The following is a 16,206-nucleotide window of genomic DNA, read 5'->3' on the forward strand; positions in this document are numbered from 1 at the left end:
TAAAGAAAATCACATGCCAGTGCTATGGTGAGCAACTTCAAGTCTATGACTATGATATAGCTGTTTCTTCAAGTAAATATAAACCTTGATACAATAAATAAATACATTCAATTGACTTATATTTGATGGCATGAGCTAGGGATGAGAAATATGATGAAAATCTTATTTCACGATATGAATAGTTTTGTTTTATGTTAACCATTTGTATCATGATATGGTCATTTTTGTTATTTTATCTTTGTTATTAAGAGTAAGAACATAGATGCAAGTAACAAACAAAAGGACAAATACAATAAAGCAAAGACACAAATGAAATAAACCGTGTTTTCAGTTAAAAAGTAGGTCTATGTATGAATTAATAGGGAAGGTCTAATGCTATTTCATGCATTCTGACTTATTTACACTATTAAAGAGTTAGATTCTAATGCTAAACATGGCCAATGTAAAAATAAATAAATAAATAATGAATTGGACGTATGACGGAGTATTTCTGTGCCAAAGACACTCCTTCAGGGATCGTATAATGAACAGATGATCGCTATGCAAAAGCTTTGCATGCTCGTGACTCTTTAGCTCTGCCCACGGCACACCTTCAGGAACTCGACAGTTTTCAGAGAGAAGTGGTTCAGCTGTATCTTTCTTTTATAAATCTGGTAAGAGTAAAGTATCTTTGGAGATATGAAGGATGCAATACTACTATATTAGGTACTCAAGATTATCTTGAAATTGTCAGAAGCTGTGTGTGTTATGTCCGCTTTAAATAAACATTGATTCTTATAAGCTACTAAAGTTAGTCAGTCAAGATCATTGAGACATTTTCTCTTTTTCTTTTATTGTTTGATTAACATTATAGATACAGACAGCTGCAGGAATATTAGTCTGCTGTCACTTTAAGAGCTGCACGGATCCAATATATTGAAAAACACGCATTTTCTTTCTCAACTGTTTACGTTCACTTAGCCAAGACGGGCATATTAACATAATTGTGTGTGTATTTGACTGTTGAAGCACAATAAGTAGTGATGGAGATCTGAATTCGTGATTGCATGCTGTCTGAGAGAGGCAGCTTTCCGTGCACGCGCTTCAGGTGTGTGATAGTGAGCGAACTGCACTGAGTTGTTTTCCAAGGTTTATTGCACTTAATAATTCTTTGTAACATTTATTTATGCTTTATTTTTTCATTTCTGCATGTTTCCTATTCACTCTAAATGGTCAACAAGTTTAAATAGTCCTGCGCTGCACGGATATATGAAGTTTGGCAAGGCCAGTGTGCACGCAGGGAGTGAAAGAAAGCTTGCACACACACTGCCCTGCTGTCACACGTCGACGCAACTCAGGAAAAATGGCTCTTATTAAAACGCTGTCATTATTAAATAATCGTACCATTTTTAAAAGCAGGGTATATTGCGATACCATTTTTGGTTCCCAGTATATTGTGCAACACTACTCATAATTCTGTGTGTGCGATTGGTGTAGTCTTGTCTTTTAAACAAACTGTAATCAAATGCAAAAAAACATTTAATTTGATTACATTTTAAAAGATTGATTAAACTGTTAAAGTTGAATTCATTCATTTCATTAGACACATTTTTGATACGTTTGTATTGCATCATAAAACACAGAATCCAGAAAAAATAAAATGGAAAACACAGAATTTAGGGATAAATAAAATTGTTTTCATGATTTCATGGTAGCTTAAAAAAGTGAAGTGCAGTGAAGTGAAGTGAAGAAGTGAAGTGTGACCAAGTATGGTGACCCATACTCGGAATTTGTGCTCTGCATTTAACCCATCCAAGTGCACACACTAGGGATGTAACTATTACCGGTTTGACGATAAATCATGATAAAATTCCCCACGGTTAGTATTACCGTTTCATCATTTAATTATCATTAAAACCGTATTAGATTACCGCGATTTGAACAACTGGTGATAAATAAATACTGTCCAGCATAAAGCACAGTTTTAAGTAACAGTCTCGTTTTAGAGTGTAGTTAGTAGTTTCATTTTGAGTGAAAACAGGGCGGAAAAGCTGGGAGGTTTTAAAAGAGTGCTAAGGGAATTATACAAATGAAAATATGAATGAATGAATTATATGAATGTACCTCTGAAGGTTCTGACTGTCTTCAGAAACGATTCGATGGCATTTTGTTTTCATCTTCGCTCCATGTAATACTTAAAGGAAGTGTTCTTAAATCGCAATACTGCTTTGTCCACGGAGGTTACGGGAAACAGCTCACAGACATTCAGTCTGTGTGCAGTTTCTGTCTGGCCAAAAACTGACAGAATTTGCATGCCCTGCTGTAAATTTTGACCGGTTGATGAAAAACAAGCTTATGTGGATTCTACACATTTAAACAATTCAGATAAGTTATCTAGAATTATTTATGGAGCAGATAAAATACATATAATCATTTATTAATCAATTATCATTTTGACATATCTTTTCTTTATTTAAAGGCTGAAATGTGAGGTTTACCTTTTTATGAAACTTTTTCAAAGCTTTATTTGAACATATACATTAGATATTTGAACATGCTATTAAACTTTTGTCAGTCAAGTTGTCATTTAAAATCTGAACATCATTGGTAATGTTATTGTTTTAGTGATTATGCAAACAAAAAGTCATTTTATTTGTTGATTTTTAAATACAAAACTTGGTGAAGTGATTTATGTGTTGGTACTTTTTTAACATCTCCAGCACATTTTAACAATACTGTGATAATACTGATAACTGTGATAATTTTGGTCACTATAATTGTGATAAGAAATGTTCATACCGTTACATCCCTAGCACACACACAGTAGTAAACACACACCCGGAACAGTGGGCAGCCATATTGCTGCGGCACCCTGGGAGCAGTTGGGGGATTGGTCGGTGCCTTGCTCAAGGGTCTCACCTCAGTCGTGGTATTGAGGGTGGAAGAGAGCGCTGTACATTCACTCCCCCCACCGACAACTACTGCCGGACCTGAGACTCGAACCCGCAACCTTCGGGTTACAAGTCCAACTCTTTAACTATTAGGCCACGACTGCCTTTTTTTCTTTTACTGTATGGAGTTTAATTGTGAACAAACAAGTTACGTTTACCTTCATTCTCAAGGTCTAACAAACATGTGGAAATAATTTCCTTCCTCAATAATGGTAAATTAATATCAAGATCAATATCGATAGTGTAATAATATTTTTGGCCATATTATCTAGCCCAATGCCACATGATGGTCCTATAAAAAAGTATTTCCCACGAGTGAGGAAAAAAAGAAGCTTTTTATGGTTGTGTTTACCGGTTTGTGGGCCTATTAACTTTGCGTGACCGAGGAAGGTTTTTATGGCCTTTCCTGCTATTTTGCGAGCAGTTTTAGAGAATAACACAGGAACAGGGGTAGGAAGCTGTTCACTCAGAATGAGAAACGGAATATTTTCTGCTCCGATCGTGGAAGGTTTGCTTCGCTCACTCACATACAGCTCACCTGCTTACATGAATAAGAAAATTAGCTGTTCATGCATTTCCTCAAAAACCCCTGAGTTCCCCTGCGTTCAAACCCAGTGTTTTGATGATCTACTCTACTGAAATATGATAACTTGCATGAAATTTAATAGAAACTCAACGCTAAAGGAGCCGTGTGAGTCTCTATCAAAGGTGATCTAGGGAACTGCTACTGCAATGCAATACCACGAAAAAAACAAAAAAAACTTACAAATTATCCATACTTCTCATGCTCATTTGATCAAACCATCCAGCTGAGAGCAAACGTAAAAGCATACAACCTCACTGATGGCATTTATTTTTTTAGATAAAAAATGATAGGAAAGCCAACAGTAGCCAATGCTCCATTCTCACCCAGGCCCCTCCCTGCAGAACTAACATGCCTCTTGTCCAGGATGGTACAGCCATCTGTTGTTTGTTAGGAGGTAGAGAGTTTGTGTGAATGAGTATGATGGTATTTGCTTGTGTGATGAGGAAGAGAAAGGGGACAAAAGTGAATGGGGGAGGGAGGTAATATGTAAATGTGGACATTAATGGTTTTGTCTGTGACTGACACTAGGGGAAATACTGCGAGTGAGCACTGACGGCAGCTTGAAAAAAGTGTTTTGCATGCAGAAAAGAGTGTCGATTAATGAAATAACAGCCTGTTCTATCCTGACTCCACTTATTTACACAGATATGGGAGATACAGTCTGTTGGGGGTTAGGTTAATCCAACGGGAGTCCAAGCTCAATGTCATATTAACCTAGTTCATTGGCAAAACATGCTTTCCCACAGCACAAACACAGCTCCAGCTGTCCAGTGAGTTTGAGCGTTTAACCTAGACAATAGTGTCATCATCAACAGAGATTGATTACATTAAAATCATAAACTGGAATCCCACCATCCACTGTGCTAGTTAACCCAATGACACACTACAGCCTCTGACGTCACACAGGTGAGTCTGAATCCAGGTGTTTGTGATGTCTGGCTTGTAAGGACAAGGTGTGCTTCAGTGTCATAAACTTGTAATGAAACAGACTTGTCTTTGCCCTCAAGCAGTAGGTCAAGATTTAAAACTGTTGTTAGAGGACTTAAAGCTGCACTCAGTAAGTTTTTGTGTAGGCCTACATTTAACTGTTATTCATCACATTCAGTATATTTATTGTTATATATTGCCATTGTTATTATTAGTAGTAGTCAGAGTAATTGCACTTTCAAATCCTCCTAGGAAGTTCATATCTATTTATGAGTTGGGATTGGGAAGTCATTATAATTACCTATTTAAAATAATTAAATAGGTCATGTGGGTGCAAAACACCTTGGTTGGAGAAAGATAGTGATGTACCTTTTCTACAAAAAACAAATACAGCAAGGTTTTGAACTACTTCTACAAAATGATAAATACAGAATGTGCATCAGGTGTGAATTTGCATTTTTATGTTTATATTCAATTTATGTAGGTGCTATAAACTGAATTGTTATATATTCTATTGTAATTGTACAAATTGCATACTTTGTGCAACTTAGCAAGTTTTATTGTAAATGAAAAAAATGACACAGCTGGTCATGTGATGTCAACATGACAGCGCCCATAAGAGGACAACCTGCTCCATGTCAATAAAAGCAGATTTTTCCAGAAGACTGACAAGCCTCAAATACAGCAAGGTTTTGAACTACTTCTACAAAATGATAAATACAGAATGTGCATCAGGTGTGAATTTGCATTTTTATGTTTATATTCAATTTATGTAGGTGCTATAAACTGAATCGTTATATATTCTATTGTAATTGTACAAATTGCATACTTTGTGCAACTTAGCAAGTTTTATTGTAAATGAAAAAAATGACACAGCTGGTCATGTGATGTCAACATGACAGCGCCCATAAGAGGGCAACCTGCTCCATGTCAATAAAAGCAGATTTTTCCAGAAGACTGACAAGCCTCAAGTCTTCATATCATGTGTAAACATCATTGTAATGCTATTTCTCAAAAGTGTTGTTAATTTCTTTGCATTTAAACATTTCTAATTAGCCAAATAAAAAAAAATACTGAGTGCACCTTTAAGAGTGAAATTGTGTGTAGTGACCTCAAATCAATCAATGTGCTCCAGTGTTTACTTGATTTAATGTCCCCCATAAAGGAACATTAATCTCCTGCTGGGCTCTCTAAACCAACATTAACCCCAAACCAAATTGTGAGACAAGGATAAGTCAGAGCACGTTGTTGGGTCACTATCAATTCAGCCACCATTACATCCATGTTAAAGGAATAAATGGATTTATAAACACTTGACATCTCACATTCAAATCCATGCTCATACAGAATCTACACCTTTTCATTACAACGGAGTGTAAAAACACCACTTATCCACATAAGTATATACAAACATACATAATCTTGAATATTTGGCTATGTGTTTGCATTTCATACATGGTATATGTAGCCATAGAAACCTTTCCATGCCATAGAACCCTTTTCTACATCTAACATAACACACTGAAACATACAAAATACCTGAGATAACTTTAAATATCCTTGATCAATTTATTATCAGTCAGTGTTTAAGTGCTGACAACTTAGTCACTGGACCACATCAAAGACTACTTAATATTCCAGCATGTATACTATATGCTGCCATAGCTTAGCTTTATAACTTGGGTTGCATGCATCCACAGTCATGGAAACGTCTCGACTTAAAAGAGAGAAAAAAATCGAGCATCACACACAGATTTTTAAAGTGTAGTCTATATACGCGTCAATGTATCCTCTCAAATACCAGGACCATTAATCAAAAATGACACAAAAACTGCAGCAAGTTCATGCAATGAATTAAAAGGGCATCTTACAAGGGGGTCACAAAATGCTGAAATGTATAGTAAAAAATAACTTACCCAAAACCGCAAAGGCTATAAAAAGCCATTTGATATCCATAGCTCTGTTTTCTGCACTGCCAGTTAAGTCCAGATATTGCAGAAAAATGCAAATGTGGTTATAAATTCCAAATCGTCACTCAGACCTTCAGAAATCAGTCCGGGTGGAGTTATGAACGCGTGCACCTGTTCGGACCGCGACTCCACAACGATTCGATTTCTCCCGAGTCAAATGCGTCTAGCGCCGTAAATAAGACGGATAGCCTATCCAGCCCCGAACAAGAGACGCTTGTGCGATTGAATAAAGCCTTCGGGTGGTTTCCTCCGATAAATTACATCCGCCGTTCACGAATGAATCCGATATTGTGAGTTGAACGCTGGGATATGAGCTCTCTCTCTTGCCGCTCTCTCTCCAATTCCCAGCGCGAGCAGCCCACGCGTGCTGGAGAGAGGAGGAGTGAGACCAGTTCGTCCAGTTCGCGTCAAATAACTGGCTGTGGTCGTGGATAAACTTATGGTAGCTTTGTCAGACGGATATGAGCAGACGTGGTGCCCGTGTCTGTTCTCCGTGAAGAGCAGTACAGTGATGCTGCCGCTCCCGCGATCACCTTCAGCTCTTCTCTATTGTCATACACGCCACAACAGACACTAGGCGGCCCAGCCCATCTCTTACTTTCTATCACGGGCTGGTGCCTGAGGATAACAGATGGGGGGAATCCTACCAGAGACCACTAGTTGTGTCCCGGTCAAATAAATCTGCTTCAGCCAGCTTCGGGTGGCTAAGTCACTTTTGTAATAAGCATTGCGTTGCCTAGATTCAGTTGTCGCTAGAGATGCCGCTATTTAGAAGCACAAATGCCGTTTACTTTGATACCCTCTGAAACGATGCTTATAATTGGGAATCGCAATTTAAGTGTGCGTTTTCATTTTAACGATACTCAAGTTCATGTTTTAGAGTCTGTTTGACAACATCCTCGAATAACCTTTTAAACAGCTCACGCTTCGCATGGGTTGTGTGGCGTGTTGTATGAAATTACACGCTTGGTTTATCGCCACCGGTTTAAACGTCAGAAAGCAGCGAGCTCTGCAAACGGTTATTTCTGGGACTCGTGTTGTTTATGTTATTACATTGTTTACACACGCCGCCGCAAGTGAACGTCCCAATTATGGGAATTTGACATTTGATTTCCTGCTGTCCTGCGTTTGCGCTTTCAAACTATCACTCCTCCCACACCTACCGGTACATAACTCCGCCCTCTTGGCGTAATGCCATACTAAACCACCCCTTTCACCAGGTAACAGCTGCCCCCTAGTTTTGAAAACAGTCCCTAAAGAAACCCATAGGCCTTTGGGATAGAAAGTATTATGGGAAAATGTATGTTTGTTCACATTCTGTATAATCTATTACAAATAATTGCTGTTCTTTTGAATTTTCTACTCATTAAAGAATCCTGAAAAAACGTTGAAACATGAATGTTTTCAACTGTGATGGTCTAAAAATAAATGTTTCTTAAGCAGCAAATCAGAATAATTTCTGAAGGATCACGTGACACTGAAGACTGGAGTAATGGCTGCTGAAAATTCAACTTTGCATCAGGGGAATAAATGACATTTTAAAATATATTAAAAGAAAATTATTTTAAGTTGCAATAATGTGTCACAAAATGGTGATTTTTAGTAATACTATAATACTTGTATAATATTGTATTTTGATGAAATAAATGCAACCTTAGAGAGAGACTTATTTCAAAAACTTTTTTTTTTAAATCTGACCCCAACTTTTGAGCGGTAGTGCATCTGCTACAAATTAATTTACAAATCTCCTATTATCACTAAATTGTGTAAATTAATGTAAAGTATTGCAAAAATACTTTTTAAAAATATCAATATTTATCTAAAAATGATATAGAAATATTAAACTACCTTAGTACCAGATTGAATAGTACCACCAGCTGAAAATATGGGTGTATTCAGATTTGTGCATTAATTTATTGTACGTCTCCAGTCACGTCCATTCTCTTACCTTGTTCTTTGACCAGCAATTGTGTTATTTTTTTTAATACTGGAGGTTGGTGCTCCTGTAATTTCAGTCCTGTTGCTCATTTATAATTGGTTAAACTGAAGGTTTTTACAACTCACCCCAGTCTCTGCTGTTATATTGCTTCAGTACTTTCTTTAATGTGTCAGTCAGAGAATAGTCAGAGACTGATCTCTTTTTGATAAAGGTTGGGGTCTGATCAGTCAGTCACAGTTGGATGTGGAGGGATTGTGTGCTCCGGCCCATGAGGACAATCACTCCATTGTTACTGCTGCATATACAGTACAATACTGGCCTGTTTTTAATTAGGAGTTGTTATAACATCACAGTGCATGGAACAAAAAAAATATTTGAGTCAATGTAAAGAAAGAAAATCTAATGAGAGAACAAGCAGTGTGCAATATCATATTGTTCACTGTAATGAACCACTCGGTTATTCAGTGCTATTTTTGTTAGTGAAAACCGTGGGCATAATATCTTTGCTCTGACATTTAGACAGTTTTTTCCCCTTTATTAAAAATTGTTTTAATCGCATGTTATTATTTTACCCCTACAGAACATTGGTTTTAGAAGCACAAATAATCAGGAAGTTTGAACATCTTAATTCAATCATTGGGAAGCTGAGTGAAGCAGTTCTCAGTGGATTTCAGCAGTCCTGCTCCAGGCGCCACCATCGTGCCCCCAAGCAAGGCACTTAACGTCTGCGTCCACAATGATGAGGCTTTACAAGATCAATTCAAATCCAATCAAACTTAAAGGTCAGAGATAAGATTGCTGTCAGTCATATGTTATAAAGAGAGATGGCAAAGTGTTTTATAATAGAGTAGGTGATAAAAATCTCAATTATCTGACAGTTTCATTATGAACAGCTTGTCCAGAACCTTTTTAATATACATAAAATTTTTTGTTTATGTTGCATTTGTCAATAGGGCAGTTCAGCTCAAAATGCACAAGTGAGGCATCTGCTTAATAGTATTGAGTCCCATAATGAGAAAAGGAAAAATAGTTTCATGGTCAGTTTTTAAAGCTTTATGATGACTTCAAGGAGCAACTTAACACGGTGTTGTTGCCTCAGGGAGATAGATTTGCTTAGGCTTTTCATCTGACGTTTGAATATTTTGCGGTGCATTCAAAAAGTCAATAAATCATTAATTTCTCCCATTTACCATGTCTCTGGGTCTCTTTTGGGAGCTCATAAGGGATACTGAGCTAAAATGTGAGAACAGTGTTTTTCCCTTCCACTTCATCTCTTCCAGTGTGTACAATCATATGCACACACACACACACACACACACACGTACACACGTGTGCAAAGAAAAACATGCATACACATTAATAAGTGTTAAAACACACACACACACACACACACACACACACACATAAACAAAGTGAATAAAAATGGCTTCTATCTGCATGTAGCCACTACAATATGATAAGTTCAAGAATTATAAAAGATATCTACAAAAATAAAAAACACTTCTAGGACACCATTTTACATTGGACATCAAAAATGAAAATATCCTTTAAATCAAACTTTGGAATGCATTAAACTTAAAGGAACAGTTCACCCCAAAATAAAATAAAAAACATGCTGAAAATGTACTCCCTCAGGCTATCCAAGATGAAGATGAATTTGTTTCTTCACTGGAACAGATTTGGGGAATTTTAGCTTTACATCACTTGTTCACCAATGGTTCCTCTGCAGTGAATGGATGCCGTCAGAGTCCAAACAGCTGATTAAAAACGGCAGAATAATGACTCCAGTCTATCAATCAATGTCTTGTAAAGTGAAAAACGTGTTTGTAATAATCAAATCCATCAAGGTGTTTTAACTTAACTCCATCCCCTGTTATCCTCTCACATCAAAATCCACTGACATATTCATTTAGAATTGTGTTGGACTGTTTTTGCTTGTAAAAGGAGCTTGATATTTCTCTCATGATTCAGATGCAACAACTTTTAACCTGGAAAAAGCAATAGTATGTATAAGAGGACTCCTGTTTTAGCCGGAAGCAATGTTTTGAAGTAAAAAATGTCTTAATGAACTGTTACACATTATACATTATACATACTGACTGTCTTATATACTAGGAACATTTACTTTTTTAGTTTTAAATTGTTTGAGTTTGGTTTATATTTTGATGGTTTCAGGTTTCTATTTTTCCAGGATTCTCAACAGCTAATATATAAATACAAAATATACTGTGGTCGGTACAAACCAGGTTGATCCTTGCTGCAAGTGAATATTTACATATTTAATGTAGTTTAGGTTTTCAAGGATGAGGGTATGTTATGCAGCCTGTCATGCTGGCACCTGCTTAACTTGATTTCAACTTTTCCTTTCTCTTTGGAGTGTTACAAGCTCTTGGTGCATAAAATCTGTAAAGTTGCAAAGACTAAAGTCTCAAATCCAAAGAGATATTCTTTATAAAAGTTAAGAGTCAACCACGCCTACCTAAAACGGCTTGTTCTAACACGCCTCCACATGTCTACGTCACGATGTGGGAAGATTTGCATAACGCCGCCCAAATGTTCACGCAAAGAAAGAAGGTGTAACTTTTATTCTCGCTGTAGTATTGTTGTTGCTGCCGCCATGTCGTGAAGACGCTGTGTTTCCTTGTGAAAGCGAAACTACTTTGGTTGGCCTTCCAAAAGAGGACGATATCCGCTTCATCATGCCTGGAGCTGATCCGTGCTGGTTGCTGAGAAAATACAACAAATTTGCACTGTGGATCGCTGGATCGGCTTTCACCGTGGACAAAGCGGAGTCCAGCCCGGGGTCGTCACATGTGGTTGCCGCAAGCCTGCCGGATGCTCCTTCGTCAAATTCACGATGATTCAAACGCAAGTTTTTTGGGCAGTGTAGAGTAGCACTTGTTGTTTGTAATTTCTCCGATCACAAATGCAGACATGGTTTTATGTTTACACGGCACGATGCAATGCAACGCGTAAAAAGACAGTATAAGTCATTATAATCCGTAATCATGTCCCCACTGGATGCAACAAATGCCTCGTTTATAATGGGTTATCACAATATGGTAAGGGGCTTAACATTTCCATCACACGCTTGAGGTATTCGGCCAATCACAACGCACTGGATAGCTGGCCAATCAGAGCACACCTCGCTTTTCAGACCGATGAGCTTTGTAAAAATCGACGCGTTTCAGAAAGGTGGGGCATAGAGGAGAAACAATAATGAACATGATGTGGAAAATAATGTGTTTTTTTAACCTTAGACCACATAAACACATTTCATTACACCAAATACACAAAATAATGTTCTTTTTATCAGCATCATAAGACCACTTTCATTTGGCTAGCATATTTATTTATAAGTTTATTTATTATTGTATTCGTATTATTAGTTTAATATTATATTTAACTGTTGTTATATGGTTGAATTATATTATTTCAATTTAATATTGTTGTTTTTCTGCTGTCTGTGAACACACCAGTTGAAAAACGCTGGTCTAAGAACATGATACTAGTGTGAAAAAAAGGAAACCAAACAAATCAGTTTGTGAATCAAAGTAAAATATTCCATAAAAATTGGGCAAATTCAATATTTCTTTGAGTTGATGTTTAGCAGAGGCTCCTCTTGCGAATAGATAGGTTTGTATTTTGAAGCATCAGTAATGAAGTGTCTGATGCATACCCAAAATAACACTGGGGAGTAGCGTTGAGAGCTGAACTGAAACAGTAAACCATCATCATCACAGTAATTAAAGTGCAAGGGGATGTAATGTGCTGCACTGGTTCGAAACCCTCTTTTTAGCAGATTGTATCAGAAACAAATTTGGGACAATAATTAAGTCTGAAACAATCTTGTTTTCACAGTTGGGGCTGATAAATACCTGCAGTCAAGTAAAGTGACTGCTTTATTATTGCTGCTGATGACAGTAATTATTTTGCTATTTCAGATGGGAGAGAATCAAATCTCATATTTTTTTATACAATACCAACTACTGTGGGCCGTTTTCACTCTCTCATATAATGTGCCTTACATGACAACCAACTACGAGCGGTACAAGCATGTGGTCTGGCTAGAAGTACCAATTCCAGACCAATTGAGAAACGTTAAGAAGCAAGACATGTGAAGTCTATCGGAGAGCGGAAGAGGTGGAATACAAAAGAATTATTGAATATTTCATTATATTGTGTTAACTTTACTCATGTCTTATGCGGAGACTATTTGAATAAAACATGACATCCAATGCAAAAAGTGCTTTGGTGAGGGAATAACTCTTAAGAGATGAAAAGCTCGTATTAATGAGCTGTAAGAATGAGAAAATGTGCTTTTTGTTATTTTTCTCCTCTCCTCTGCCTCCTTTTCTCATATGAGCAGTGCCGACAACAGAATGGCAGGGTCAATAGGACCTGACAGTGTAATATCTCTTATAACCAAAATTTGAGTTTAATGAAACAGGATATGAGAACATTTTGACATGACAATGTGATTGTCAGTGGAGAGGCAATTCTTCCTCATCTCCGGCCTGGAGAGAGGCTTTCTCACAGACTGTCCAGGCTGTATGAAGGGTGAAGATATAACCTGGAGAGGGAGAAATCACTCTTTATTACAACTCCTGAAGGAGCTGATGTGTAAATGGATGTAACGAAGCTGCGTATGACAGCTTGTGAGAACCCAGGGAAATTCTGACAGGATAAACCAGAAGCACCACCACACATGTCAAACAAACCTGTCTTCATTTTGATGATGTTCCCAGGACCTTAGTGAAATATTATCAGATTATAGGAACCAAAGAGAGACAAATGAGAAAAACTAGATATCATTTTTCACAGAGACTTGGTTTTAGTCACAAACACAATTATGACAAATAATAGATATTTCTGTCGGACTAAGAATGATGTACATTTCCACTAACATGTGTACAGTAGAATGGTTTTGCCTGCAAACTTGTTCTTAAGGGTAAAACAAGACAAAGTTAATATACTATTTCATTAGTACAATGTCAAATATAAAATGACTCTTTCCTATGCTCTTTCCTCTTTTGCTGCTTTTAAAATAACTCTCTCACACTCATATAAATGCTCACACTTGTTACTGATAGTAGCCTACATTTACTTCACTACCAACTCGATCTCATGAGAAAACAGCACTATCTAATGAGGTGGCAATTTAGTATGAATTTGTACAATGTGATTTTTAGAAAAGGTCAACCCGTAAAATTAAAAGTCAGTGGGGTGTACACATATCATACAAATACATATGAATTAGTCATTAATTTGTCAATTAAGGCTAGAATGATTTTTCCTCCCCCAAAAATATGACATATGATAGCTGTTGTTCCTCTAGGGGCTATTTCTGAATGATGACTTACAGTATTTATTAAAACAAACAAACAAATAAAAGAAGGAAAATGTTCTGTGCACTGAAGTGCTTTGTGAATGGTGAATTGGTCCAGGGTAAGTGCAATCCAGAAAGATTTATTCCCCAATAACAAGTCCTTTCTAATGCACTCTTTTATTCTCATGACAGCAGGACCATCAAACACAGTCTTTATTCTATCCATTTATTACATCCTTACCAGTCTGTTGATAATCTGTGATTCGCTCTGTTATAAAGGTGATCATTTACATTACCAGTAAAGGTTGGCAGATGTTTGCGTGCTTTAACAGGCTCACAATTGCTCACATCCTATCCAGGTGCATCATATGTGCTATAGAGGGACACTGGTTGTTTACAAAACCAGAAGTCAATGACTTAACAGGCAAAGTTTTGTGCAAAAGGGGTCCTCCAAATGTTTGAACAACAGTAGCATACATTCTTATCATTTTGTCATGCACTGTAACAAAATAATTTTGAGATTTTGCCATTTCAATTTATTTATTTTTGTAGACATAACTAAGCTTTTATAAATTGTCCAGAAAACAAGAAAATTTAAGTTTATTGGCCCTCAACTATGAGCTGAAAGTTGAATGAAGTGTGACTGTAGTTTCAACTCAAAAATGCATGTGGAAACAACTACATCACAAAAAAAAAATAAGGGGCAGTGGGGTAACAAAGTTTTTTAAGTTGACTCAAATTATTTTTTACAGTGGGACTTTGCTTTATTTCATTTAAATAAATAATAATAATAATGAATTTAGAACAAAGATAAATATCACCTCTAAACTGTTCTAATTGGTCCACTAATTGGTACTAACCTCATTATTTGGCAATCAGTCAGTAAAACTCAGAACATATATTGCATTTCTTAAAAGTAATAGTTCATTGTTGGTATTACCAATAACCTTTAACATCCATGGAACCTTTCCATTTTCACAAAAGGTTTTTGTAGCAGAAAGTCATTCTTTACACTCTTTTTAAAAATTGCATAAAACTTATTTCACAGTTTTTCTGAATTGCTAAAACACATTTCTTGAAACCATCACTCATTTTCTCAAAATCTTAAACACAAATCCAAATGTTCAAATTAAATTTACGAAACCTCTGACTCTTCCATCAAAATCAAACAATCACTGCAAAACCATTTCACTTGCACTCAAAATCAAACAGTGCTCACAGATCATACACACATGAACCAATAAAGGAAACACTACAGAGCATTCATTAGACACTACAGAGAAAAATGGAGAACACTGCATCCAGAACAATACAGAAAAAAAAGTATATTGTATGGAGTAAACAATTTTGTAATTCTGTAAAAAAGTATAGTAATTGCAACTGAGTAAGGTGAATATTGTGACAGCAGCGTGTGGATCCATTTGCAGCTTTTATTTAGAATAGTCAAGACAATACAGGGTCAAATACCAGCAAGGTAGAACAGCAGAGACAAGGCTGAGACAGAGCCGTGTACCAGGCGAGAGATCGGGGCAGGCAGATAACAATCAGAGTATCGGGAAATAGTCCAAGAACAGATGCACAGAAAATCACGGGTATAATGCTCAGAAATGACAGCCAGGTCAAATCAAGACTTCGCAGAGAGTCTGTGTTGTGTGAGTGGTTTATATGTGTGTGTATATGAGGTGCAGGTGTGGATGATTAATCAGTCCCAGGCATGAGAGGTGATGGGAATTGGAGTCTGAATGGGAATGACTCATATTCGGGAGAAGGTTCCCTCTGGTGGTGCGGAGGAGAAGGTAAGGGAGCCTCCTCTGTAACAAATATATTGTATAGGCCTGCATAAAATCAGGGTCAATGAGAGATTCATTCTGTCTCAGCATCATGTCTTTGTACTTGAGTCTGGCCTGAGGACTTTGTCCACATCACAAGTAATGTAGTCTTTTTTGCTAGACAAAGAGAAAAAAACCCTCTGGTCTGACCAGCCTGGTCTCATGTTTATACGTAGGTATTAATACGTAACATTTACAAGCACAAAACGTACACTTTTGTACGTTTTTATTCATGCTAAAACGTACAATTTAGACGTATTTCAACATTTAAAACGTACAAATTGCTACGTATTTTTAGCTAAAAAACGTAAAAATATTTACGTATCTTTTATATCATCAAGATATTCGTATCAATGCATTTTTATCATTTTATCAATAAGCGATTTAGATTTTTAGACTCCTTAACCTACCCCCAAACCTAAACCTACCCATTTTATAGCGAATATGCATTTTTATAATTTCATTAATACGCAATTCAGATTTTTAGACCCCTTAACCTACCCCCAAACCTTAACCTACCCATATAGAGAATATAAAAGGATATAAAACGCAAATGACCGAATGCAGGAAAATAACCATTTTAGTAACAATATAGCATTAAAATATTTTTATAGTCGCTAATTCAACTCCTACCTATAAACCTAAACATTTCTGTACAGTATAAGAACAACATGACAGACAGATAAATGCAATTAC

General features: G+C 36.7%; 1 protein-coding gene across 4 annotated transcripts in view; it reads right to left on the reverse strand.

Annotated features, from left to right (window-relative positions):
* Positions 1–7,497, reverse strand: part of LOC107597363 (immunoglobulin superfamily member 3-like) — an 82,321-nt gene extending 74,824 nt beyond the window's left edge. For all 4 annotated transcript variants that reach the window (XM_016288379.1, XM_016288380.1, XM_016288382.1 and 1 more), the window contains exon 1: positions 6,360–7,497. In XM_016288379.1, coding sequence (XP_016143865.1) covers positions 6,360–6,399 — 40 coding nt within the window. In that variant the 5' untranslated portion in view covers positions 6,400–7,497. The remainder of the gene's footprint in view (positions 1–6,359) is intronic.
* Positions 7,498–16,206: the final 8,709 nt, after the last annotated feature.

Source organism: Sinocyclocheilus grahami, unplaced genomic scaffold (assembly GCF_001515645.1).
Source record: "Sinocyclocheilus grahami isolate Dianchi unplaced genomic scaffold, SAMN03320097.WGS_v1.1 scaffold231.1, whole genome shotgun sequence".
Lineage (NCBI taxonomy): Eukaryota > Metazoa > Chordata > Actinopteri > Cypriniformes > Cyprinidae > Sinocyclocheilus > Sinocyclocheilus grahami.